The 26,345-nt window shown below is 33.6% G+C and overlaps 3 protein-coding genes and 1 long non-coding RNA gene across 8 annotated transcripts; 1 reads left to right on the top strand and 3 right to left on the bottom strand.

Annotated features, from left to right (window-relative positions):
* Positions 1 to 603: 603 nt before the first annotated feature.
* On the bottom strand, positions 604 to 2,204 carry LOC132621322 (acidic endochitinase pcht28-like). Its single transcript, XM_060335544.1, has 3 exons — positions 1,872 to 2,204; positions 1,478 to 1,574; positions 604 to 1,204 (listed from the first exon to the last, which is right to left on the bottom strand). The coding sequence occupies exons 1-3, from the start codon at positions 2,149 to 2,151 to the stop codon at positions 829 to 831; spliced, it is 753 nt and encodes a 250-aa protein (XP_060191527.1). The 5' UTR covers positions 2,152 to 2,204; the 3' UTR covers positions 604 to 828.
* Positions 2,205 to 8,076: 5,872 nt separating this feature from the next.
* On the top strand, positions 8,077 to 14,262 carry LOC132622717 (uncharacterized). 2 transcript variants are annotated; one of them, XR_009575972.1, is made up of 2 exons: positions 8,077 to 8,712; positions 13,734 to 14,262. It is a non-coding gene; the product is annotated as an uncharacterized LOC132622717 (long non-coding RNA). The 2 variants fall into 2 exon arrangements; XR_009575973.1 differs by having other exon boundaries at positions 13,731 to 14,262.
* LOC132622716 (protein trichome birefringence-like 34) lies at positions 13,805 to 16,730 on the bottom strand. Of its 2 annotated transcripts, none has more exons than XM_060337370.1 (5): positions 15,649 to 16,726; positions 15,403 to 15,574; positions 15,120 to 15,313; positions 14,851 to 15,009; positions 13,805 to 14,271 (listed from the first exon to the last, which is right to left on the bottom strand). In XM_060337370.1, exons 1-5 carry the CDS (start codon positions 15,954 to 15,956, stop codon positions 13,992 to 13,994), a joined length of 1,113 nt encoding a protein of 370 aa, XP_060193353.1. In that variant the 5' UTR covers positions 15,957 to 16,726; the 3' UTR covers positions 13,805 to 13,991. The 2 variants fall into 2 exon arrangements, with proteins under 2 accessions (XP_060193353.1, XP_060193354.1); XM_060337371.1 differs by having other exon boundaries at positions 14,155 to 14,618; positions 15,649 to 16,730.
* A 1,760-nt stretch (positions 16,731 to 18,490) lies between these two features.
* LOC132622715 (protein trichome birefringence-like 34) lies at positions 18,491 to 20,930 on the bottom strand. Of its 3 annotated transcripts, XM_060337369.1 has the most exons (6): positions 20,750 to 20,901; positions 20,445 to 20,675; positions 20,178 to 20,335; positions 19,902 to 20,095; positions 19,635 to 19,793; positions 18,491 to 18,978 (listed from the first exon to the last, which is right to left on the bottom strand). In XM_060337369.1, the coding sequence occupies exons 2-6, from the start codon at positions 20,563 to 20,565 to the stop codon at positions 18,624 to 18,626; spliced, it is 987 nt and encodes a 328-aa protein (XP_060193352.1). In that variant the 5' UTR covers positions 20,566 to 20,675; positions 20,750 to 20,901; the 3' UTR covers positions 18,491 to 18,623. The 3 variants fall into 3 exon arrangements, with proteins under 3 accessions (XP_060193352.1, XP_060193350.1, XP_060193351.1); XM_060337367.1 differs by having other exon boundaries at positions 20,178 to 20,349; positions 20,445 to 20,930; XM_060337368.1 differs by lacking the exon at positions 20,750 to 20,901 and having other exon boundaries at positions 20,445 to 20,710.
* Positions 20,931 to 26,345: the final 5,415 nt, after the last annotated feature.

The raw sequence follows: 26,345 nt of genomic DNA, 5'->3' as shown, positions 1-26,345 counted from the left end.
TCTGTAAATTGATGCAATTAGTGGAGGTATTAATACCCTCCGTTTAAAAACTTCCGTTGATTACCTCTTTTTTTTGTAGTATTATGAGATGAAATCGCATGTCCAAACGCCTACTTAATATAGTAGTAATAATAGTCATGAATTGACAGATTCATTTTCTCCCTGATCAGTCGAATGATTTGAATCTTCAACCAAGGCTCTCTTGACCATTTCCCCTCTATTTTTGTCAAGGTTAAAAGAGTCAAATGCGTAACTCTCCCTAAAATTAAAGCCCCCATCCTAATTGAGATTGGAGTCCATCAGGGTCATGATAAATACAAGAAGATTTGGGTATGAATGACCTAAAGTATAACGGAAGATAAATTAAGATATTTTATCTAGCAAGACGGTAAGAGGTTATTTTATACTCTTTTACTAATTAAAATTTTACTTCCCCACTATAAAAGTGTACAATTTTTACTCGAAAAACATGAGAGAGAAAGTAGTTGAATTTGTACATGTTATATCTTATATGGTGCAGTTGATATCAATTTGATTTAAACTTTTCTTTTAAAAAAAATCAAAATCTACAACATAAATCATATATATTCCGAGTCTCTGACGTGGTGCAAGAAACTTTTATTTCTGAATAGAACTTTTACTTTCACTTCTACAACAGCTTCACTCGAAGCGCTCCATAGAGGAATTAGTGGTTCTTTTCAGGAAGATAAATAGCAATATATCACCTATTTTAAACGGGCATACACAATCCCTTTATTCATTAAAGCCAAATATAACTTGTGGACTAACATCTTGATGAGTAATACATAACACGATTTCCATTCTAGTCTAGCCCTGGGCGAAGTTCCTTTGATTGTAACAGTCCAAGTTGTCTCCAGGGGCAACATTCAACATACTACAATACCTCCTGTAAAATCCAATTCGATTTTCCACTTCCTCTTTCTGACCCATGCCACATTCAAGTCCACCGTTAATGATGTTGGTAATGACACCGTAGCCAGGTTGTCGATTTGCCGATATATCTGCTGCTGACGGCGTCCATCGCCCAATGATAACGTCGTGGCATGATGGCTTATTATCCTGTGGTGTCATCCAGAACCATATTGCTGTTTTGAATGATATTGTAGCATCTGTAGCTACCAAATCAGGGTTATTCACTAGGTCTTCTCTAATACCCCTTCCAGCTCGGTCGTAGTTAGCTTGGCTGCAAAAGTTTATCATTAATTTCAAAATCAGTCATCAAGACACTATATAGATTCCCCTCCTCTTATTATCTTTATAAAGAAATTGATTATCAGGCTTGGAGCTGAGGGTCTATCGGAAACAACCTCTCTACCTACCAAGGTAGGGGTAAAGTCTGCATGCACTCTATCCCTAAACCCCACTTGTGAAATTACGCTGAGTATGTTGTTGTTGACTATCAGGATTAATTTTAAGGTAACGTTTTAATGATTGGTATTCTATTCATCTGTCTTACCTTGTCAATTGGATGGGTCCTCTACCATAATATCTGTCTGACTGCTCGATTTGCCTAACATAGCAATATCCTCCTTCATATGTTCCTGAAGCACCGCCTGCGAAAGAGCAAAGGGTTCACTTATATATTTCAATTTTTACACACAATCAGATCACTTGAGCCGAGGGTCTATCGAAAACAACCGGTAAGGTCTGCATACACTCGACCCTCCTCAGACTCCACCAGATGAATATATACTGGGTATGTTGTTGTTGTTTGTTGTACACACAATCAGATCACTTAAAAGATAACTACCGGTAACTGCTAGTAATAAATGGAATTAGTAACCTAGATAAGACAATACAACTCGGTACAACAGATTAAATTACAAGGATAGAGGGATAAGCCAAATTACCATTAGTTTCGTGAGAAGTTTGACCGAAAAAGGCAGCGATGTCCTTCTTTCGAGCAGTATCATCACCAGTAGTACCAAAACCTGGGAAGGAATTGGCTGCAGCTATGAATGCATCATAAGTGTAGAATCCCTTCGCAGGACATTGATTGTTGTTCCTAAAACTCAGCATCTTTTCGAACAAGTCCCTGGTTATAATTGAACCAATATCTTGTGCCAAAGTTCCTGTTAGGAACAAGAAAAAGAGACAAGAAAATGCCAGTGATGATCCAAAGAACTCCATTTTTTTTCTCTGTCCTTTCTTATGTTTTTTGAGTTTAATGTTTAGTTATGTAGGTGGGCCTTTATAGTTATCAGATTAAAGTGAGCAGAGACTTTTCAACTAATAATGTTAAATGATGTTTTGATTAATTTGTACTACTATGTCAATTTTCCACGGAAATATAGCAGCCAAGTTTGCTTCTTGTTTAGGTCATTTACGTGTGTCATCATAAATGGCCGATACTGTGAAGAATTGTCCGGAGTTCTTCCAAGAAAAATAGCAAGGGGATAAATACAAAGTTTCACCATGTACTGCTTAAGACGGAGTAACTCGTATCTAAAAACACTACTTTTTCTCTTATTCACAATAGAAGGATCAGTATATAAAGTAGAAAATTTGAGTCCGGAGCCAAAATGGTTATTTTTGCAGCCATTAGCTCAAAATAGTATATTTTTTTTTTAGACCAAAATGGGTATTTCGTTGGACCCACACTCACACTATTCCGGTGCCGAATGAATTGTTGCATTTCGCTACATGTGTAGCGAAATGCAACAAATTATTTTTTTTTTGCATTTTGTTGTGCAATTCACGAAACGCAACAATTTTTTATTTTATTTTTGCAATTCGTGAAACTAATGAAATTTTTTTTTTTTTTTTTTTTTTGCATTTCATGAAATTAATGAAAAAAACTGTTTTTTTTTTTGCATTTCGTGAATCAATTTTCGAAATAAAATTAGTTTTATCCTATATGTTGAGAAAATTAGTGAGCTTTATTTTCAAAAATTGAAACCACATAAGTGAAATTGACATTCACAGCTACATTACTCCGAAATTTTTATGTTGAAGTCTATTGCGCATCATCATATTATAAGTAAAGAAAACTAAAAATTTCCCGCCAATTTGGGGGAAAATTAAAATTGGAAGGGAAAAAAGAGGTTTTCTAGAAAATCGGCCCGGCTTGCGCTGCTAGATCTCGGAAAAATATGCAAAATCAAAAAAAAATTGCATAAATCGGATATCCGAGCGCAAAGTTATGACTGTTTAAAGTTTCACCAATTTACAACTACTCTTTCTCCTATATTTTCTAACTATGTTTTTATGCTTGTTTAAGTGTTTTATTTTTTAATCAAAACATAACTTTATTTTGAATATAAATTTAATTCAAATTTTACTTTAAAAGTGCGGAATATATTATTATAAGAACTTCAATTTTTTTTATTTGTTTTTTGATAAAATTAGTACTACTATTACTGACAAAGGCATTTTCTCACGCGTAATCGTATGACTTCAACTGCTATTCTGGAGAAAATTACATGTTTCACCTAACGAACACGTAGCTATGGCAAAATTAGACAAGATTATCTTTTGGAACCAAGTGTAGTGGATAAGACTTTTCAACATGAAGAAAACTACATGTTTCACCTAACGAACACGTAGCTATGGCAAAATTAGACAAGATTATCTTTTGGAAACAAGTGTAGTGGATAAGACTTTTCAACATGAAGAAATTTCAAGTAATTATAAGTCAAAGTCTTGAAGAGCTAGATTTTCCACACAAGTTCAAGTTAAACAATTACCGACTTTTGCCGTTTACTTCGTCTTCGCCTGGGCCCTGAACCCATTTGGACGGTAGTCCTATTTAAGAGCCAAGACATCTTGGTTACGTAGGCTCTTACGAGTTTTAAAAAAAAAATCCAAATTGATAATTACAAGTTCGGTAAATGTCGGTGTACATTTAATCTAACAGTTATGAATTGACAGATTCATCTGTCCCTGATTAGTCGAATGATAATGTTTCCGTCAAAGTCTTCTAGACCATTTTATCCTCTACCATTTACTTCGTAGGCCTTCTAATTTACCTTAATAGTCGAATTCATGATCAGCCAATGATTCTCAAATGTAGTCAGATTATCAATATTAAGGAGGGGAGGTTGCTCCTCAACTATAGTTTATGATCACTTCACGAGAGACCGTAGTGACCAAAATCTTGTGTATCCCAATTCACAACGAGGCAATTAAGGTCGTTTTTGGCGGACCCTATGATTGGCATTAAGTTAAAATAAGAATTATAAAATAAAATAAAATAAAATAAACAGACTCCAAAATGACTGCAAAATGAAATTACACCAAGTAAAGGAGTTGAATATGTTTTCTATGAATGAGCATGAACAATTACCAGCTATGTTTTTGTTAAGGTGGTTAATAAGGGTAAAATCATAGATGACTTGGTCCAAGGGTGGAGCTAGAGGGCCGAATGATTCCCTAAATCACAATATATATGGCATGTGTTTGGTATGGAGGAAAATAAGGAAGATGACTTCCTTAGTAGAATCTACTAGAGAAACATCCCATGTTGATTGTATGATCTTCCCATCCTTAAACACACCCTGCCACCACCACAACCCCCATCTTAACATCCCCACACCCCTACGGCCACCTGCAACTTCCATAGTGATTGTCTAAATTATACATAAATAATTTTAGGATAATATTTTCTGTTTATGTACTAAATACAAGAAAATAAATAAGAAAATCATGAAAACATTTTCCTTCGTACCAAACACACCCATAAAGTTTAAATTTTCATATATATATATATATATATATATATATATATATATATATATATATATATATATATATATATATATATAGATAGACGGTTGTCGCGAACGATACCAAGCCTAAAATTGTTGCCCTATCTCTGACAATAATGTCTCAATTTAATTTAATGGGGTAATGGTTCAAATCAGGTAATCGAAGAAGATGCTCAATAATTCTTAGTCAAGCCTATATCTAACTTTTCCCGTTAACAGCGGAACTAATATTTATTCTTTCTATTTTATTTCCTTTTATTTTTCATATAGTCTTCAACTCTTTGTCACGTTATGTGTCTCATGTAACTAACAATAGTTGTGTGAGGTACTCTTTTGTCTCACACCAAGGTGAATCGAAATTTGATACATTTGGATTCACAAAATTTAGATCTATATTTTTGTGAGACAAAAAAATACCTTACAAATCACGAAGTAATTGCACGGTTTTCCCTTCAAACGGACTGGTCTTTAATTTTTTTCCCTTCAAATGGACTTGTTTTTAAATTTTGCCTTTCAAAATCGCACTTATGACTATAGGGGCATAAGTTCTTTATTGGTGTTAGCATAACTTGAAGATAGTACATGCATAACTTTTGCCCCTAGGCATAGGTTTGATTGCTAAGGACAGAAAATAAAGACCAGCCCATTTGAAGGGCCAAAATAAAGACCAGCACAAAATTGGGACAAAAGTGCAAATGACCCATAAATCACTCATATTTTTTGTGGGCCAGGAACTGTCAGTACTAATCAAATTGTCAAATTCTTCAGCTATAGCACTAGTCCCAATTATGATCCAATACATACATAACCCAACTAAACGTTACCCAACTTCTTGGCCTGCAGAACATTAGATTCAATTAACAAAAATGTCCGTGCAATAAAAAATAATTACCTCATGTTATGAAATATTAAGTGTGGATGCCCATCACTCTAGAAATAAATTCTCACTTCCTCCCTGATCTCAAAGGTTTAATGGATTGTCTCCCACTTCACCCATGATCTTCCCCACATTCTCATATGTTGAATGTCATATTTATAACTACCCTTTTATATGCCTCTATGCACCATTATAAATAGAGGCATAGGGATTCATATTGTAGTGACTTGAACAACACTTGAATATATACTTGGATGAATAAGAAAACTCTCATATCTTGTCTCTCTTTATCTCTTTATTATTCTTGCTTCATCTTTTGATATGTTGTACTAACTCTTTTAAAATGATTTTACAATACGTTATCAACACGAATTGCTCCGTTCATCTTCTCTATCAAGCATATGTGGTAGGTGTTATAACTTCAATTCCACGACTCTGACCTCCTATACCCTTTTGGTCGTCAGGTTTAGATTACCAAAGTTTATGGCACTATGGGTGTTTCAGTGATCATCCTATCCAAAAGCGACATATGAAGTTTCAATACGAATTTCAATTTTGACAATTTAATTAAGATGAGAAGGTGACATTATGTGGTGATTGGTTTAAACTTTAAAGGTAGCATATTTTCTTTTACTTTCCCTTTCAAATTTGATATAAAAATTATGTATTTGTCTATATTTATATGACTACCGCATCCTGAGTGTATTCTTTCTGTCTTTTGCTATTTCTAAATGGGATCTTTTCAATATTTTAACTTGCAAAAACCAAATTGCAATTTAAAATACTCATTTTTAAAAATAATATAATTATACCTATTTCAAAATTATATTTATAAAAATATTCAAAAGATATGTACTTATATACTGTCGAGGTATACAGTTCACATGTTTGTACCTTTATAGTACACAACAATGTGATTTAACTACTCTGACTATTGTATATCGTCGAGATACAATTGAATTATATCAAACTCAATATTTTAGAATCAAAATTTAAACACCCAAAAGCAATATAAAAGGTACTATAAGCTGCAATTCTTCTCATGTCAATATAATTAAAAAATATATTCTAAAATATTAGTCAAAGTTTACATAATTTGAATTTGAAAAGCAGAAAGTGTCACATAAATTAGGACAGATGAAGTATAACAAAACTTCTAATCTATGTGTTGTATAAGCACCGTTAAGGAAAGAACTCTAAAGTAGCACTCTCAATCGGGAAGAGATCTCCTCCAGTATATTAATTTGCTCAAGTTTTCTCCGGGGCATCTATATTGATTTCTGCCACTTGTCCCTACTTAATCTAATGATTAATATTCTTTTGAGCCAAGGATATCAGAAATAGCCTCTCTATCTCTCAAAGTAGGAATAAGGTCTGCGTACACACTATCCTTCCCAGATCCCATTTGTGAAATTATACTGACGTTGTTCCCGGTTTGGTTAAACTTTAAAGTTAAATTGAAGTAGATCAATTTATAGTTTAAAATTAAAATTTATATATTCAAAAACTATATGAAGAATGGAGTATAAATACAATTCTTATGAAAAATTACATGAATCTCGAAAAGCAAAAAGTGTCAGCACAAACTTCAGGTATATATATGCTGACAAGTGACAATTCAAAGTTTTCACAAGATTTTCTGGATGTAAGCTCTGAATTACAACCTAGGGTGACGAGAAGGTTAAATGTGGTTGAATTTAGATCTTAGAAAATTTGCATTGGTGTATAAAGTAAGAAAAAAAATACTGGCCATCAGATTAAGTAATTAACAGGTGGCGAAAATCAAAAGATCACCGGAGAAAAAATTGAGCAAAATGTACTAGAGGTGATCTCAACCCCTCACGAGCAGAGCCATATCGTAACTGAATTAAACTATCTCATTAAAAGTATAAGATTTTATTTCCACGAGCTGATTCCATCTTAATCTTTTTAAGAAGTTTCTGTGCAATTCCTTCTCTTCACATTGATGCATTTAGATAGCAAAGTATGTATTAAAAATAAAAGTGCATAAAGATTCTCCATCAAATTGATTTTTTAAGCATTGGTAGATCTAAGACACGGTATAGCGCGCGGTTATAAGTAAGGTCAACCTTAGATCCATTATATACTCATTATTATTAGTATATGGAGTATATATTTCGAGAGTGGAATATTAGTCGGTTTGGCATATATGTAATTCGTATAATTGATGATTATGGAACTAAGCAAGCAATCAGCTTAACAAAAAGTTTGTATTATTGATAATGACAGAACTAAGCAAGCAATCAGCTTGACGAATGACGATGAAGTCATTATCTATTTTAATCCTTGGCACGTCAGCCAAACTTTGAAGCTTTTTTCATCTAAAATAACATTCCTTAAAATGTCCGATTCATTTAGCGGCCACGTCAAAACGCGGTGTTATGATCTTGAGGAATTTAAAATGAATTACAATATATTTCCACATTACAATATTACATCATGCGCTCAACATTGACTGCTAATGAGGTATAAATATAAGATGGGTCCCAAAATAAGATATCAAAATTTTAATTTTGATTCTGTGTTCGAACATAGAATCTTTAAATTTTTTGAAATAAAATTTACATATTTGGAAAGTCACCGTAATTAACAATTTAAAATATTTAAAAGACATATAAAAAAATTACGGTAAAAAAATAACTAATTTAACTCTCAAAAAACGAAAAGTGTCAAACAAACCGGGACCGAAGGAGTAGCACTAAAGTAGAAGGCAATAACAATTCAAAAAGAAAATGTTGAGTGGTCGAATTTCTGGCGTCTGGCTCTTAGAACTAGTTTTTTAATTAGTAGTATCATTTTGATATTCTATAGTTACGTTACAACTATAAATAGGGTAGAGCAATAGCAACTGTGGAGTCACTCGTCCACAACGTGAGAGAAAAACATGGAGGGATTGGTACTTTGCCCTGCAAACCACATACCGTTGCGTTGACACCTCTAAGTTTTGTGGAACTTGCTGCATTTGTTTACCGCAAAAAGGTAGCCTTAATTCATGGAAATATAAGTTATTCATGGGAAGAGTTGCATGGAAGATGGGTCAAGCTTGCTTCTTCTCTTTCTCAGCTTGGAGTCTCCCCTGGTGATGTTGTAAGTGTCAATTTCCTCCTTTCAATTACTCGTAAGTCGATGATTAATTAAGATTATATCATCTATTCCCCTCCGTCCTAAAATATGTGTCAGTTTTCGCTTTTCGAGAATCAACGGTCAGCAAAAGTGACACATCTTTGGGGTGGAGGGATCGGAGTATAACATGTACTATATCTACTTTATCTGCAATACTTGCATGTATCGTTGAACTTTCCATTATCGTATACCTAGTTTCATATATACTTAGTCTGTCTTAGTGGTGCGGTCACATAGAGCGAAGGATAGTCAGTTTAACATCCTTTCTGAGAGAATCATATACATAGGCTGAAAATTCACTTTATACATACATATATTAAACCTTGAACATCCTTAGTAAAATTTCTGTTGCAACGTTTAGCCGAAAGTAGTTGCACTTCTCCATTCAATATATATATATATATATATATATATATATATATATATATATATATACACACGCACACACACACTCTTTCTGTATAAGAGTTCTTTGGAGATATATATAACCCTTCTTTCTGCAAATTAATTTACTGAAGGCAAATTAAAGTAAGCAGGGAGCCATTGATTTCTTTAAGATCTTCCCCGGAATTATCAATGTAGATAGGCATGGATCTCGTATGAACTCAGAAGGCTAATAAGGGCACTACCAAAAAAATTACTATTTTCCCACTAAAAAATATTTAGTGCTATTCTTGTTGAATGTCCGTTAGAGAAACTTAAGTAGTAGTGTTTTCACACGAAAAAGAATTTTCCTAGCATTTCAATGGGAACCTAGTTTTCACTATTCATTTTCACAGTGAGCTGGTTCGGTGGGAATGAGGTGGGAAATCATGTCTTATAGCACAAATTTTTCACTGAATGTCGGTGTGAAATAACCTAAATAGTAGTGTTTTTACGAGAAAAAAATTAGGAAGTTTCCCAACGTTTCAACAGCAACCTATTTCCTACTATGCATTTTTCCAGTGAGCTGGTTCAGTAGGAATGAGGTGAGAAAATCTTGATATATCGCAAATTTCTTAATGTTGGTAGGAAAAACTACTATTTCTAGTAGTGGGGACAATCTTGGTCTACCATGCATGTTAGAAACTTGATCTCAACCAAGTCAACAAGGCGAACCTCATTCATTCACGCAAACTAATTGATGCGTAGAAGAAGGGTTTTATCCTTTTTACCCATAAATTAAAAAATAAAAGATAAAAAAATAAAGAAGACGTAGTTCCTGAATTATGTCCCTTACGGACATAGACTTGGTTGACTTATTAAGCTTGCCTGCTAAGTATCTACAAATATTAATTCCTTTACTTATTTCTTCTACTTGGATCTGATCATGAGATTTAAAGTCTCATTTTAATAGAGACTTGACTTATTAGTAAATAATTGAAGAAGAATATATATTGAGTGGTCTTTTTCCATTAACGAACCATCTTTTGTCTACTTACTAGATATTCAAAACCATTTCGAATCCTCATACTATTAATTGCTTCCAGAATCCATAGTAACGACAGAGCAGGCCCCTCAAGTTCATGCTCTAGCATCTATATATAGAAAGCAAAATCAAAATTGTATACAGGGAAATATATCTATTATTTTATGTGGGTTAGAAGATGAAATAACTAATACATGAATTAAAATTCGAAATGACAATATTACCCTTATCATTCCCCACTTGAATACTTTCCCTTTCTAAACCATATTTTTATATAATTTTTTTAATAAATATTTTAATATTTTTTAAATAAATAATATTTTAATTTAATTGCAAACAAATTAATTTTAAGAAGTATATAATATTTATTAACTTTTAATATAATAAACCAACTACCAGCTACCAAACGACCCCTAATTGTTCCTTTCCAGTCCTTCGCATTTTCTCCACAAACCTCTAAAAGAAAGTGCATAACTTGAGTAATGGTGTCAACATAAGAGGCTGAGTGGGGACAAATTCACAATTGACATTTAAACAAGTATAATAAGTCATATAATATTAGTGTAAAAGATTTTTATTGTGCATCTTAAATACAGAGACAGATTCAGAATTTAAATTTTAGGGGTTTAATTTTAAAATTTTTATACTAAACTCATTATATTTTTAAAGTTATGAATTCATATATATTATTTATTACAATTTTAATAATTTTTTACATATAAATTTATATTTCGCGCGGATAGTTATTGATTCAATTGAAACCCTCACTTTCTATGCTAGATTGGTCACTGCTTACATATAGTAGTATTACATAAGTTATGTGAACACTTAATTTCCACTGCACAAGTGGGTCTGTGGTCCCGGTTGTGCAATGCCCATCCAAATTCATTGACACAATAAAAAAAAATAAACGGAAAAATAAATACGCATGCATACTGGAAAACTTACTCGTACACGGTACACTATTTACCGAACTATTGTTAATTTTCTATTGGTTAAGTGATACATAGGAATAAGATTATATATTAATCATGGTTAAGTTACGAACAGCTTAAATAAAACACATACACAAAAAAAAAATGAAAATTAGCGACAAACGTTGTAGCTATTTATATAGTAAAAGTTCGTAGCTAATTTTATTTAGTGATTTACAAATGCCAGGTTATCAAAATATTCTATTAGCTACTTACGATCTATTTAGCAATAGATTAACAACTAAATTATAATATCTACTACTAACCTTAAATATGTACTTCATTTCATGCTTTAAAACCGAAGAAAAAAGATTAATCACGTGTAACGGTGTGCAACTGTGCATACTCGTTTTTGGCTTTTTTGTTCCTTATTCGAGTGTTTTACTTTAAAATGTTTTGCATTACCATTTCATTCTGTCTAATTAAACAAATGCGACCACAAGTCCTCGTCTCACATTGTAAATAAATTAAACGTGTCTCGCATAAAATTTGATCTTTTAGACGAGGGCACATACGCGCCTTGAAGGAAAAAAATATTCTTATATCAGTGTTATCATTTATTCCTATAGTACTTATACCTTTTTGTGTTGGCTCTGATTTGGCATTTTATATTAATAATTGACTTTGTCGTGTTTAACATTAATATGTTAAAGATTCACACTAGCAAAATTGATGACTAGGTGCAATTGATATGGCTTCAGACCATAGGAAAGCATCTAGATACATGAATTCACGGGCAAAGTCAATGACCCCATAGTTTGGAAGTAACATGCATGAGCAAGTTAATGTATACTTTTCTGTTTTAATTTGGCGGAAAAGCGTGGAGGCTCTTGTAGTTGTCCATTGTTATGTCATTTAGGGATTTACTGACTCAATCAAAACTAGTATTTTATACCCCTCTGATGTTGTGTGTGGTTCACTCGCCCTGACATGAACGACACGTCAAATCCACCTAGATAAACTAATGACATATCATCATTTTTTTTTTTTAAAATAGCTTTGTGAAAAAAACAAATTTATTCCTTTTTCTTATTAAAAAAAAAAAATTAATTTGGTGCACTGTCAGTGTATAGAAAAATTTACACCATCAGATAATATTGACATGCTGTTGCAGGTTACCAAGTTTTTCTTAATATTTTTTTTTTCTCTAAAAACATTAAACACTAATACTGGTTTTTTTCTTTCTCTCCCCTTCGCCCTCCTTGTCTGGCAAATAGTCCAACCATTTTCTTTTTCATTGGCTTCTTCCACCACCATCTGCCTCTCTTTCTCCTTCGTCTACACACATACAGACCCATTTCTTTCTCCTAGACTATGCAGTCTTTTTTGCATTCTTCTTTCAGCCCACAACAATTGCACTTTTCCAAAAAAAAAAATCATATCTAGATTAATCATAGCTACCTTTTTTGGACGAATTTTTATTTTGTTCCTTATTTGTAGGATTCATTGGTATTTTGCCATGAAAATTAAGTGCTTTTTGAAGTGTTAGTCTCATTTTCCATTGTTGTATTCCCCATAGAACACTGAAAGTTTCTTGGATAATTTCCTCCATCTTCCATATATATATATTTCATATCATCTTCCTGATTACACATTATTATTTTATTCTTATAAGTGAGAATGTCCAATTAGGCTTTCTTGAAACCAATAAAAATGATTGATGAACGGAATAATTTAAGGAAAAAAAAGGAAGGAATAAAAAGAGGAAAAGAAAATAACTGCAACATCGCTGCTCCGTCACTGCCATGACAATACGATAAAGAGAGAAGAGTCTTAGACTGGGAAAGGAAATAGTCTTAAAACTAGGAAAGAATTTCAATTACATTATAATTAGAAGTCAAATTACTTTTAATTGTAATTTTTGAAAAAGGTAAAAAATTATTACTTAAGAAAATTATGGTAATTATCTTTAAAGTTACCTGATGGTGTAAAACTTTTTACTGACAGTGCACCAAACTTAAACTCTAAGAGAAAAAAAAAAAAAAACAAAAAAAAAAACAAACCTTTCTCTTCTCCCTCCACCCTGCCATCTCCCTCTTCCAGCCACCACCATCCACCAAAAACCAACAGATAATTAAGCTTATTTTGTTACAACCACATACCTAAAATATCCACATCTAAACTATCCTTATACAAACTATTTTATGTCAATCTATTCTCTCAAGTGTGTGAAGATATAGAAACTGTCCAAATATTGAGGGAGGTATCAAAATCAATGCATTTCCCACTAAAAATCTAATCTGAATGTTTATTTTTTATTAGTAAAAGTAATTTGTATCTGATGCCTTACCTCACTTTCATTCTTATAAAGTCGTCAATATTTTTGTTTCAAACTTTTCGGGTGGGGTCATGAATGGGGGGTTTTAATGGATGGAGAAGAAGAAGAAAGAAAGAACATAAATTGGGAATTTTGGCTCGTCCCTTTGGTAATTTTTGGTGTAGGATTGTGATTAATTTTGTGGAAGAATTTAGAAATTGATGTGTTTTGGGGGGTTTAGGTTTAACTCTTTTTGAATTTTCAGTTAATGTGTGGAAAAGAAGGGTAATGGTTGGGTATTGGTTTTTTTGTTGTGCTGCATTGGTATGTTTATTGTTGAAAGAAGATTTAGAGAGATGGCTTTGGTTTTGCCACCATCAAGATTGCAAGAAGAAGATGAACATAGGTGAAGGCTGATTTTTTTTTTTTGTTATTGTTTTTTTTAATGAGGGTTAACAAGAAGATGAACAGGCTAGAAACTTTTTTTTTTCTTCTTTTGAAAATTAGTGCTTACACGCCGCAAGCGGGATTGGACGAGGAGGAAAAGAGACGCTTTTGGGAGGACTTGGACGAAGTTGTGGGTAGTATACCGCCTACTGAGAAGTTATTCGTAGGAGGAGATTTCAATGGGCACATTGGGTCTGTTTCGAGGGGTTATGACGATGTGCATGGGGGGTTTGGCTTCGGGGACAGGAATGGAGGAGTAGTCGCACTCCTGGAATTCGCAAAGGCTTTTAGATTGGTGGTAGCCAACTCGAGTTTTCCGAAGAAGGACCAATTTCATCATTTCTGAATCTGAATCTGATCCCCAATACGCTGCATTAGAATTTGGCTCTGCTTCGTCGTAGCAATTCAGACCATTTGCCTTCCCCCAATCTTCTCCCCTGCCATTTTATGTTTCTTCATTAAATTAGTACTCCTATGACTCAGTCAGTATGCGTGAACTCATAAACTAATTGAAAGTCAAAAATGAACTAGCTATATACAAAGTACAAACCCCAAAGTCAAATTTAAAAGAAGAATCATGACATGATCTAATATCACAGGAGACTTACTACAACACGGAACTTGACATCAGCTCCAACTTATTTATACTTATTTTCTTGGACTTGCCATCCCACCCTTGGTTTCATGTTGTAGGAGGCAATCAAAGATGCAATTAATAATTTCTTCTAGTAAGGGTTGTTGAGGGCACTGAAGTTATAAAGGTTGTTCAGAAATGGCCAAGCATCTGTAAAAATGATGAGTCCATTATACTACTTCAGGAATAGCTTAGTGGTGAGAGTATTGTCGAAACCACCATTTATCTCCTAATATGTCACACTTAATATCACTTCACTAATTTTAACAGTAAGAGCACATTGAGAAAACAGCACTGACTTCTTGTTTTTCTAAAACGTGGAAACAAATTCTATTTGCTAAATCGACTAATATTTGGGACCGAAAAAAGTAATATTACATACCTGCTGTGAGTGGGTGACAAGCTAACAAAGAAAACTTTAGTCTTGGTGCGGTTAACATGAGTTTCCAACCAATCTGCCCATGTCTGTAGCCCCAATTCGTATGTACGCAACATCCCCAAATGTTCATACTTTGCATTTGCACTATCAAAAGATCCCCACCTGGAATTACACAAATCACTCTCATATTAATGAACACCTTACGCCTAAAATCTTGAAATTAAGGACCATAATTTCTTATGAATGGCCAAAGGTTGCAAAGATGTACTCACAGAACCTTCAAATTCAATCTCCACCATAGATAAGAATTAAAGAGAAGCACATCAGCATCTTTCCAAATTCTGGCATGCTTCTCTATAGAATTGACTCTCACTATGCGCTCGTCCACACGATGATACGATGGATCGTCGCAATTTGATTCAACTAACAATGGTGCCCAATAGAAATCAATAGTAGCATTGTATTCCTTCACCAATGTTCACAAACAAAAACTAATTAGCAACTGCAATCAAACAAGTAAGATGGGGTTTTGGAGAAGCAATTATTAAAACTTACAATAGCTTTAAAGGTGACCAAAGAGCCATTATAGTGAACATACTTGAGACGATTAGGTATTTGTGACTCTAATATGCAGACCATTGAAACCCATTGATTCCTGTTGAGTGAATCTCCCACATAAACAACCCGTCTGTTCCTCAACTTCTCCAACATCGCCGTGGCATTAAATCTTTGCAAAATCAAGAATTAAAACCAAATACCCAAGAAAAAAAAAAGTAAGAGAAAAACAGAATAATACTGTACCTTGGAAGGTCACAATCATTGGGTTGCCATTTCCAATAAAGATAATCAAGATTCTTTCTACCATACTTCTCACAAGCCATTCCATCATCCATGAAAGAACACTTTGTCCCATTATAAAGAGGGATAGATTGGTTATCAAATACCCATTTCCCAGAATAGAAATTGCAGCTAGATAATGAGCTTTTCTTGGTCTCCTTCTCAATTAACTTTGGAGCTTCCCTAATCCCTCTAGACATAGACAAAGCTGTAATGACTAGAACAGCAGTAATAATTGCTATCAATAACTGAAAACTTAGCTGAATACCCATTCCCTTAATTGGTTTCCTATGCTTTTTCAGGCTTTTGCTTTCTTTTTTTGCGGTGGGTTTCCTCTTTGGAATTGGTGGGAAATGGAAGTAGTGGTGTGAGATGAAAATGGGGAGCTTGTCAAAGAAGCAACCAACTAGGCTGATTATTTTGACCCCCAAGTGCAACAACCCAAATTTGGGACTGATTTGGGACCAGGTGCCTTTTGTCTCTGCAGCAATAACAAATTCCTTACTAATATTGCTTTATCATTCCCAATTTATTCGACATCCTCTTTCCACCAGCCTAAAATATTTGATACCTTTTCTTTATTCTCACAAACTTAAAAATTTAAATTCAGGAACCATTCCATTTTTAGAGTTTAATATGATACTAACTTGTTATTAAATGAAGATAAATTAGGAGTATTATTTTAATACTTTAATTTGAAATATCAATCAACGAAGAAAAGAATTAGTTAGTTGTTTTTAAACTGTGGTGTAAGCATGAGCGAGATCGAGGAGGGGCAAGTGCTTTTGAACTTTATTGAAAGCGAAAGTATCTCTCCGTGTAAATTTATTACTCAATGTTATACACTTTTCTTTTTAATTCGTCTAAAAAAGAATGATGTATTTTTTAAATTTAGAAATTCTTTAATTTAAATTTTTCCTTTTTACTATTAATGAAATGATTTATACAAATTGGGATGGAGAGAGTAGTCAAACTACAATATTTTTTTTATCTTAAATTTCGTGTCTAATCAACCTATATCACATAAATTGAGATGGAGAGAATGTCGGCTCAATGCCTTATCAAAGTGGCAAATGAAAAGGATTTTTCTTTATTCCGATTAATAAAAGTTGTATTCATTACTTATTTCTTTTGTTTTCCTTATTTTTGCTCCTTTTAATGGTTTTCGATTTAAAGTTTGAACAAATGCACATTTTAGATCTCTACGTTTGCGAAAGTTTTGAATAAACTATTCAAGAGTCGCATCGGCTGGTAAAATTAAATAGCAACTCTTAAATTTATCAAAAAGTCTAACTATGCATTGAAGTATTCTGAACTCAAAGTGTAGCCCCTTGAATTACTCAAGCCCTTCTCACTGATTTTAACAGAGACTATCATACACAAGGCAAAAAAATTGATTGTGAACGTGAGGTATCATAATAATTTCGTTCCATTACTTCTCTTTTACAATGAAACCTTAAAGTTTTGATTTCTTGAGATTTTGGGCTCTAATCTCCCGAACAACAAGATAATGTTCTCTATGTTCCTTTCTCCTCTTGTACGAGTAACTTTTAATAATCTTCTAATCGTGTAAAATTTACAATTATCTAAATTGATCTATAATCTCCCAAATAGTGAGCTCTGCTTATGTGCATTGCTATACAAAAAGTGTCGGAGGAATCTTTAGTTTCTGTTAGTATCAAATTTTCCTTATTGTTCTATTTTTTTTCCCCTTGTTATTTGGGTAGTTTCTTGTGCAATCATCGTATTACAGAGAACAAAAGTTAATTCTTTTGATCTTTCGATTCCTTCGGGGCCGTTTGGTTTAAGGGATTAGGTGGGTTATCTAGTATGAATTTTACAATAAGATTTGTAAAGTGTTTGGTTGGAGGTATTAGTTAAAACCAATATCAGTTTTATACCAGAATTTGCTATAACTTACTCCATATAAAAGGTGCGATTGATTATCCAGAGTATAATCTTGGGACTATAATCGTGGATTATCCTGGTTTCGAACCAAGCGCCCTTAATGTTCACTTCTCTCCTCTGTCTTCAGAATTCTTAGATCTTAACTTCAGAAAAGGCTCAAATATACCATCGAACTATTAGAAAAGGTTCATTCATGCCACTCGTTAATAGTTGGGGTCAAAAATGTCACCGCCATTGCCATTTTGGGTCATATATGCCATTACTCCATAACAGAACTCTATTACTATCAGGTTTTGTACGTGTTCATTATGTAAGCCCTTCATTTTACGAGTGACATATATGAGTCATTTCGCAGTTTAGTGGCATATTTGAGCCTTTTTCAATTTCAGTATAAACCTCAATCTTTTCTAATGGCATATATGACCCAAGATGGTAACGGCGGTGGCATTTTTGAGCCCAACTGTTAACGAGTGCCATGAATGAGTCTTTTCTGATAGTTCGATGGCATATTTGAGCTTTTTCCGTCTTTAATTTTTTCTTCCCTTAGATTATTTTACATACGACCTCTTTTGCTATATCTACACTTTCTCCTACATCTCCCTAGAGGGATTGGCACCTTTTAATTATGTAGCCAATGAGACTGCTTAACAGTAACCCCGGATTGGCTTGTTTGGGTTGTGTCTTCAGCTACATTGCCAACGGTAACCTTCTCTGCTATCAGTGGGCGCTTACGCACTTCGCTTGCGGACTGTGTACCAAGTCTCTAATGTTAACTGCTCTAAGGACATGGTGCAATGCACTAATTGAGCACAGAGCAGATGTTCCAGAAATAAATGTGATAGAGCAATTCAAAACATCGTAAAGACTGATAAACTCTTTAGGTCTGTTCCTACATGACTTGATCAATTTGGCACTTGTCATTAATCTTCATTGTTCAAACTTTTAACAACACAAAGAATCTTCATTAAAAGAACAAATGATCCAGTTACATTCTTACCGCTTTTGTAAGAACTAGCCTCATTCCACACTGGTCACAAGTAAAGAAGGTATGCATATAAAAAATGATTCCAAACATCAGGGACTCCAGGAAGACACCAATGTGTACAATCTGCATAACTACTTGGATTTGTCAATTGTTCTTTGGTTAGAGGATCCCAGTGCTTTCTGTAGATGGATGGATGAGCTTCTTTTCTATATTCAGAAAGTTGAGTAATGTTTAGCAAATCTGCTTTGATACCACTTCTCTCATTCAATTTCTTGATGGCTACTTCCACCAATCTCATCATTTCTGGATCTGATTCTGATCCCCAATACTCAGAGACATTAGAAATTGGCTCTGCTTCATTGTAGCAATTCTTACCCTCTGCCTTCCCCCACTCTTCACCCCTGCCATTATATTTATCAGTCATATTTGCTAAACCATTGTTACTACTATGATTAATTGGATAACCTGTTTTCATATTTTTTAAAATCATATAATAAGTGTGTCAAAACAAGGAGAGGTAGACCAAAAATCATATGCAAAGAAGTTAGTATCTCAAAAGATCTAGAATATCTTGAGTCCCGACAGATCTAGCAAAAGATAAACAGAAACAGAAGTTAACAAATCCGTACAGGTGATACCAACTAGTAGAAGACTAGTGCTTACTAGAGTATTTTAGATTACTCCTAATGTTTAGAAAACTCTTTACGGAGTATTGAAATATTATGGACCCTAAATGGAGCATATGATATTGAGGTTTCATACAACCGACCCTACTAGCTTGGGTTGAAGCTTAGTAGTAAGTGGTGTTGTTATAGCGTGTTCAATGCAACTGCAGATCTAGAGGGTCAGTTACGGGTTCAGGTGAACTTATTAGCTTTTCCCAGTTCTTGTATACATATTAAGAAATCACTAAATTCTATAAATATTTGCAATTGACACAATTATTATGATAGTATTAACTTGAGATTATTATAGAAACTTATAAACTTCAAACCCGCTTCTGGTTCAATGGTGCAATTACAAAAACTTTTATAAAGAGAAGTTGTGAATTATATACCTGCTGTGCGTGGGTGACATGCTAACAAAGAAAACTCTAGTTTTGGTGCGGTTGACATGAGTGTCCAACCAATCCGTCCATGTCTTAAGCCCCAATTCGTATGTATGCAGCATCCCTAATTGTTCATACTTTGCATCTGTACTTTCAAACGATCCCCACCTGAAATTACACAATCTATCATATTTAATGGACATGATATTATGCCTAAAATCTTTGAAATTAAGTACTTCATATGAGTGGTTAAAGGTTGCAAGGCTAAGTACTCACAGAACAGTCAAATCCAGTCTCCACCATAAATAGGAATTAAAGACAAGTACATCAGCATCTTCCCAAAATCTAGCATGTTTCTCTATTGAATCAACTCTCAGTACGCGATCCTTCACACGATGATGCCATGCATCATCGCAATTAGATTCCACCAACAATGGTGCCCAGTAGAAATCAATGGTAGCATTGTATTCCTTCACCAATTTTTGAAACAAGATCTAAGCCCACTGCATTTTCAAGCTTCAAAAACCAAATACTAGCAAAGTTGAAACTCACAATAGCTTTTAATGTGACCAAAGAACCATTGAAGTGAACATGTTTGAGATGAGCATGGATTGATGACTCTAGCATGCACACCATTGAAACCCACTGATTCCTATTGAGTGAATCTCCCACATACACAAGCCTCTTGTTCCTCAACTTCTCCAACATTGCTGTGGCATTAAATCTTTGCCAAAATCAAGAATTACAATCCAAAACAAACAATACCCAAGAACCAAAAGCCGAAAAAATAGAAGAAAAACAGAAAAATACTACTACTACCTTGGAAGGTCACAATCATGGGGTTGCCATTTCCAATAGAGGTAGTTGAGGTCTTTTCTCCCATAACTCTGACAAGCCATTCCATCATCCAAGAATGAAATGAACGAACAATTCGACCCATTATAAAGAGGGCGAGATTGATTATCAAATACCCATTTACCTGAAAAGAAATTGCAGCTGGATAATGTGTTCAACTGAGGCTTTTTTCCAATGTCCTGCAGCTTAATCTCTCTGGACATGAACAAAGTTGTGATAAGTAGAACTGCAGTGATAATTGCTACAAGCAGCTGAATAACCCCCATTACCTTGTTATTCAAATTACTACAGAATAGTACTGGTCTTCCTTTCATTTTTCAGTTTTTTTTGGTTGGGTTTCTGTTTACAAGTTGTTGAAATATGTCATTATTGATTGGCTTGCATCCTGCTGGCTTTTTCTTGATTTAGGTCTCTGCAGTAATACAAAATTGACCGGTAGTAGTTGTTAGTTTGTTTTCACCTAAAATTCTAACGGTGGCGGAGCTAGCTCTTCTGGCGTGGGTTTGGCCGAACCCAGTTGTTTTGGCCCGAATCGTATATTTGTATTAGATTTCTTGTCAACTATGTTACTCGGACTCTTCAAAAATGTCGACGGATACATGTCGGATCCTCCAAAAGTAGTGCATTTTTGGAGGATCCAACACGAGTGCGACAACCATTTTGGAGAGTCCGAGCAACTTAGCTTATCAAATATGTACAAATTATTACTCTCTCCAGATCAAAAAGAATGTTCACTTAACATTTTTTTTCTTAGATCAAAAAGAGTGTTCACTTATCAAATTAAGAAAGAATTAACCTTATTTTTTCAGATTTGCCCCTATATAGTGTTATGTGATGAAATTCAATATCTATTTAATTAAAGGCAATTTATTCAAATTACCTTGTTTAGAAGTTAGTATTTTCTAAAGGGGTGTGCAAATGGCTAAGTGGAAACTCTTTTCGATCCGGAGGGAGTAATTTAGAACCCATTAAGTTTAAAGAATTTGAATCCCGAATCCAAAATCTTCAAATCTTGGCTCCGCCTCTGTTTATAATCATGATTAAATAAATTATGGAGTAGAATAATATTGTCAATTTTAATTGAAAGTGTAAAGAGTTATGTTCATTCGTTTCTTCGACTTTCAACGGCATTAGCAGTACTCTTGTTGCTACTACAAGCTGTAACTAATAAATTGAATTTGAAGCACGTGCAAGATTGAAGCTTGACAAATCTTTTGAATTTTTTAAAGGAGAAATTAGCTGTCGATCTGGATATACGTGCGTCTTATTAATGACAACTTGTCAGAATGCCAACCATGCTGGAATGTTCAGTTTGGGAAATTATTGTATTAAAGTATTTATTTTTTTCATTCATATTTAATGAAAAGTTGACTACCTTTTAGATGATATTATGGAACTACGACAAAAAGTTTGAACAGTGAACACTTTAACCCTCTACGATTAATTTGTACTCTCCCAGTTTTCCACAGAATTGTAATTGTCAAGTTTGCTTCTTTGATTGGGTCATGTATGTGTGTCATCATAAATAGCCGAAACAAATGTCAAGAATCTAAATACAGAATTTTCTCTTCACCTGTAGTAACATAGGCGTTTTAGATATGACAAAATGTATATCGATATCACAATCTAATGTGTGGTAACTTCACCATATACTAAACAGAATTCAGATCTCACTAAAAACCTCACTTGACGTAGTGAAATTAGACTGAGTTCATCTTGTAAACCAAGTCTAGTCAATAGTTTTGTCACCCTACCATAATCCCTATTTGTTACTAAGAAGACATTGCTGTTCCGATCCAACAAAATGCCTAGTGCCGGGGTATCAAATTTGTCCCTTTTTTTGCACGGATTGTCCTTCAAAGGCACTGGTCTTTAATTTTTGCCCCTTCAATTGGTGGTTTTTAATTTTTACCCTTCGTTTACTGTAAAAGTGCGGAATATATTGTTATAAGAACTTCAAATTTTATTTTTTTTTTGACAAAATTAGTACTACTATTACTGACAAAGGAATTTTCTCACACGTAATCGTATGACTGCAACGGCTATTCTGGAGAAAACTACATGTTTCACCTAACGAACACGTAGATATGGCAAAATTAGACAAGATTATCTTTTGGAACCAAGTGTAGTGGATAAGACTTTTCAACATGAAGAAATTTCAAGTAATTATAAGTCAAGTCTTGAAGAGCTAGATTTTCCACACAAGTTCAAGTTAAACAATTACCGACTTTTGCCGTTTACTTCGTCTTCGCCTGGGCCCTGAACCCATTTGGACGGTAGTCCTATTTAAGAGCCAAGACATCTTGGTTACGTAGGCTCTTACGAGTTTTTTTAAAAAAAAATCAAATTGATAATTACAAGTTCGGTAAATGTCGGTGTACATTTAATCTAACAGTCATGAATTGACAGATTCATCTGTCCCTGATTAGTCGAATGATAATGTTTCCGTCAAAGTCTTCTAGACCATTTTATCCTCTACCATTTACTTCGCAGGCCTTCTAATTTACTTTAATAGTCGAATTCATGATCAGCCAATGATTCTCAAATGTAGTCAGATTATCAATATTAAGGAGGGGAGGTTGCTCCTCAACTATAGTTTATTATGATCACTTCACGAGAGACCGTAGTGACCAAAATCTTGTGTATCCCAATTCACAACGAGGCAATTAAGGTCGTTTTTGGCGGACTCTATGATTGGCATTAAGTTAAAATAAGAATTATAAAATAAAATAAAATAAACAAACTCCAAAATGACTGCAAAATGAAATTACACCAAGTAAAGGAGTTGAATATGTTTTCTATGAATGAGCATGAACAATTACCAGCTATGTTTTTGTTAAGGTGGTTAATAAGGGTAAAATTATAGATGACTTGGTCCAAGGGTGGAGCTAGAGGGCCGAATGATTCCCTAAATCACAATATATATGGCATGTGTTTGGTATGGAGGAAAATAAGGAAGATGACTTCCTTAGTAGAATCTACTAGGGAAACATCCCATGTTGATTGTCTGATCTTCCCATCCTTAAACACACCCCGCCACCACCACAACCCCCATCTTAACATCCCCACACCCCTACGCCCACCTACAACGTCCATAGTGATTGCCTAAATTATACATAAATACTTTTAGGATAATATTTTCTGTTTATGTACTAAATACAAGAAAATAAATAAGAAAATCATGAAAACATTTTCCTTCGTACCAAACACACCCATAAAGTTTAAATTTTCCTATATATATATATATATACATCGAGGATAGACGGTTGCCGCGAACGATACCAAGCCTAAAATTGTTGCCCTATCTCTGACAATAATGTCTCAATTTAATTTAATGGGGTAATGGTTCAAATCAGGTAATCGAAGAAGATTCTCAATAATTCTTAGTCAAGCCTATATCTAACTTTTCCCGTTAACAGCGGAACTAATATTTATTCTTTCTATTTTATTTCCTTTTATTTTTCATACAGTCTTCAACTCTTTGTCACGTTATGTGTCTCATGTAACTAACAATAGTTGTGTGAGGTACTCTTTTGTCTCACACCAAGGTGAATCGAAATCTGATACATTTGGATTCACAAAATTTAGATCTATATTTTTGTGAGATAAAAAGATACCTTACAAATCACGAAGTAATTGCACGGTTTTCCCTTCAAACGGACTGGTCTTTAATTTTTTTTCCCTTTAAATGAACTTGTCTTTAAGTTTTTTCCTTCAAAATCGCACTTATGACTATAGGGGCATAAGTTCTTTATTGGTGTTGGCATAACTTGAAGATAGTACATGCATAACTTATGCCCCTAGACATAGGTTTGATTGCTAAGGACAGAGAATAAAGACCAGCCCATTTGAAGGGCCAAAATAAAGACCAGCACAAAATTGGGACAAAAGTGCAAATGACCCATAAATCACTCATATTTTTTGTGGGCCAGGAACTGTCAGTACTAATCAAATTGTCAAATTCTTCGACTATAGCACTAGTCCCAATTATGATCCAATACATACATAACCCAACTAAACGTTACCCAACTTCTTGGCCTGCAGAACATTAGATTCAATTAACAAAAATGTCCGTGCAATAAAAAATAATTACCCAAAAAATACTCATTTTTAAAAATAATATAATTATACCTATTTCAAAATTATATTTATAAAAATATTCAAAAGATATGTACTTATATACCGTCGAGGTATACAGTTCACATGTTTGTACCTTTATAGTACACAACAATGTAGTTTAACTACTCTTACTGTTGTATATCGTCGAGATACAATTGAATTATATCAACTCAATATTTTAGAATCAAAATTTAAACACTCAAAAGCAATATAAAAGGTATTATAAGCTGCAATTCTTCTCATGTCAATATAATTAAAAAATATATTCTAAAATATTGGTCAAAGTTCACATAATTTGAATTTAAAAAGCAGAAAGTGTCACATAAATTAGGACAAACGAAATATAACAAAACTTCTAATCTATGTGTTGTATAAGCACCGTTAAGGAAAGAACTCTAAAGTAGCACTCTCAATCGGGAAGAGATCTCCTCCAGTATATTAATTTGCTCAAGTTTTCTCAGGGGCATCTATATTGATTTCTGCCACTTGTCCCTACTTAATCTAATGATTAATATTCTTTTGAGCCAAGGATATCAGAAATAGCCTCTCTATCTCTCAAAGTAGGAATAAGGTCTGCGTAAACGTTGTTCCAAGTTTGGTTAAACTTTAAAGTTAGATTGAAGTAGGTCAATTTATAGTATAAAATTAAAATTTATATATTCAAAAACTATACGAAGAATGGAGTATAAATACAATTCTTATGAAAAATTACATGAATCTCGAAAAGCAAAAAGTGTCAGCACAAACTTCTGGTATATATATGCTGACAAGTGACAATTCAAAGTTTTCACAAGATTTTCTGGATGTAAGCTCTGAATTACAACCTAGGGTGACGAGAAGGTTAAATGTGGTTGAATTTAGATCTTAGAAAAATTGCATTGGTGTATAAAGTAAGAAAAAAAAAAATACTGGCTATCAGATTAAGTAATTAACAGGTGGCGAAAATCAAAAGATCACCGGAGAAAAAATTGAGCAAAATGTACTAGAGGTGATCTCAACCCCTCACGAGCAGAGCCATATCGTAACTGAATTAAACTATCTCATTAAAAGTATAAGATTTTATTTCCACGAGCTGATTCCATCTTAATCTTTTTAAGAAGTTTCTGTGCAATTCCTTCTCTTCACATTGATGCATTTAGATAGCAAAGTATGTATTAAAAATAAAAGTGCATAAAGATTCTCCATCAAATTGATCTTCTTTTAAGCATTGGTAGATCTAAGACACGGTATAGCACGCGGTTATAATTAAGGTCAACCTTAGATCCATTATATACTCATTATTATTAGTATATGGAGTATATATTTCGAGAGTGGAATATTAGTCGGTTTGGCATATATGTAGTATAATTGATGATTACGGAACTAAGCAAGCAATCAGCTTAACAATTAGCGACCACGTCAAAACGCGGTGTTATGATCTTGAGGAATTTAAAATGAATTACTATATATTTCCACATTACATCATGCGCTCAACATTGACTGCTAATGAGGTATAAATATAAGATGGGTCCCAAAATAAGATATTATTTTATTTGATACTTTTCGCTTTCGAGAATCAAAATTTTAATTTTGATTGTGTGTTCGAACATAAAATCTTTAAATTTTTTGAAATAAAATTTACATATTTGAAAAGTCACCATAATTAACAATTTAAAATATTTAAAAGACATAAAAAAATTATGGTAAAAAAACAACTCATTTAACTCTCAAAAAATGAAAAGTGTCAAACAAACTGGGACTGAACGA

The sequence above is a fragment of the Lycium barbarum genome, chromosome 12 (assembly GCF_019175385.1).
Source record: "Lycium barbarum isolate Lr01 chromosome 12, ASM1917538v2, whole genome shotgun sequence".
In the NCBI taxonomy this organism is placed as follows: domain Eukaryota; kingdom Viridiplantae; phylum Streptophyta; class Magnoliopsida; order Solanales; family Solanaceae; genus Lycium; species Lycium barbarum.
The sequence above is the reverse complement of the archived record's forward strand: the minus strand, read 5'-3'. Positions and strand labels throughout refer to the sequence as shown.

Excerpts from the sequence above, each read along its gene's own strand:
- LOC132622716 (XM_060337370.1), bottom strand. The coding sequence starts at position 15,956 with ATGGGTATTCAGCTAAGTTTTCAGTTATTGATAGCAATTATTACTGCT. Across the intron at positions 15,575-15,648 it reads AATGATTGTGACCTTCCAAG|ATTTAATGCCACGGCGATGT; the intron begins GTACAGTATTAT and ends GATTTTGCAAAG. Across the intron at positions 15,010-15,119 it reads AGATTGAATTTGAAGGTTCT|GTGGGGATCTTTTGATAGTG; the intron begins GTGAGTACATCT and ends GTGTAATTCCAG.
- LOC132621322 (XM_060335544.1), bottom strand. The coding sequence starts at position 2,151 with ATGGAGTTCTTTGGATCATCACTGGCATTTTCTTGTCTCTTTTTCTTG. Across the intron at positions 1,575-1,871 it reads AACTTCTCACGAAACTAATG|GCGGTGCTTCAGGAACATAT; the intron begins GTAATTTGGCTT and ends GCTCTTTCGCAG. Across the intron at positions 1,205-1,477 it reads GGACCCATCCAATTGACAAG|CCAAGCTAACTACGACCGAG; the intron begins GTAAGACAGATG and ends AAACTTTTGCAG.
- LOC132622715 (XM_060337367.1), bottom strand. The coding sequence starts at position 20,794 with ATGAAAGGAAGACCAGTACTATTCTGTAGTAATTTGAATAACAAGGTA. Across the intron at positions 19,794-19,901 it reads AGACTGGATTTGACTGTTCT|GTGGGGATCGTTTGAAAGTA; the intron begins GTGAGTACTTAG and ends GTGTAATTTCAG. Across the intron at positions 18,979-19,634 it reads ATGTCACCCACGCACAGCAG|GGGTGAAGAGTGGGGGAAGG; the intron begins GTATATAATTCA and ends ATATAATGGCAG.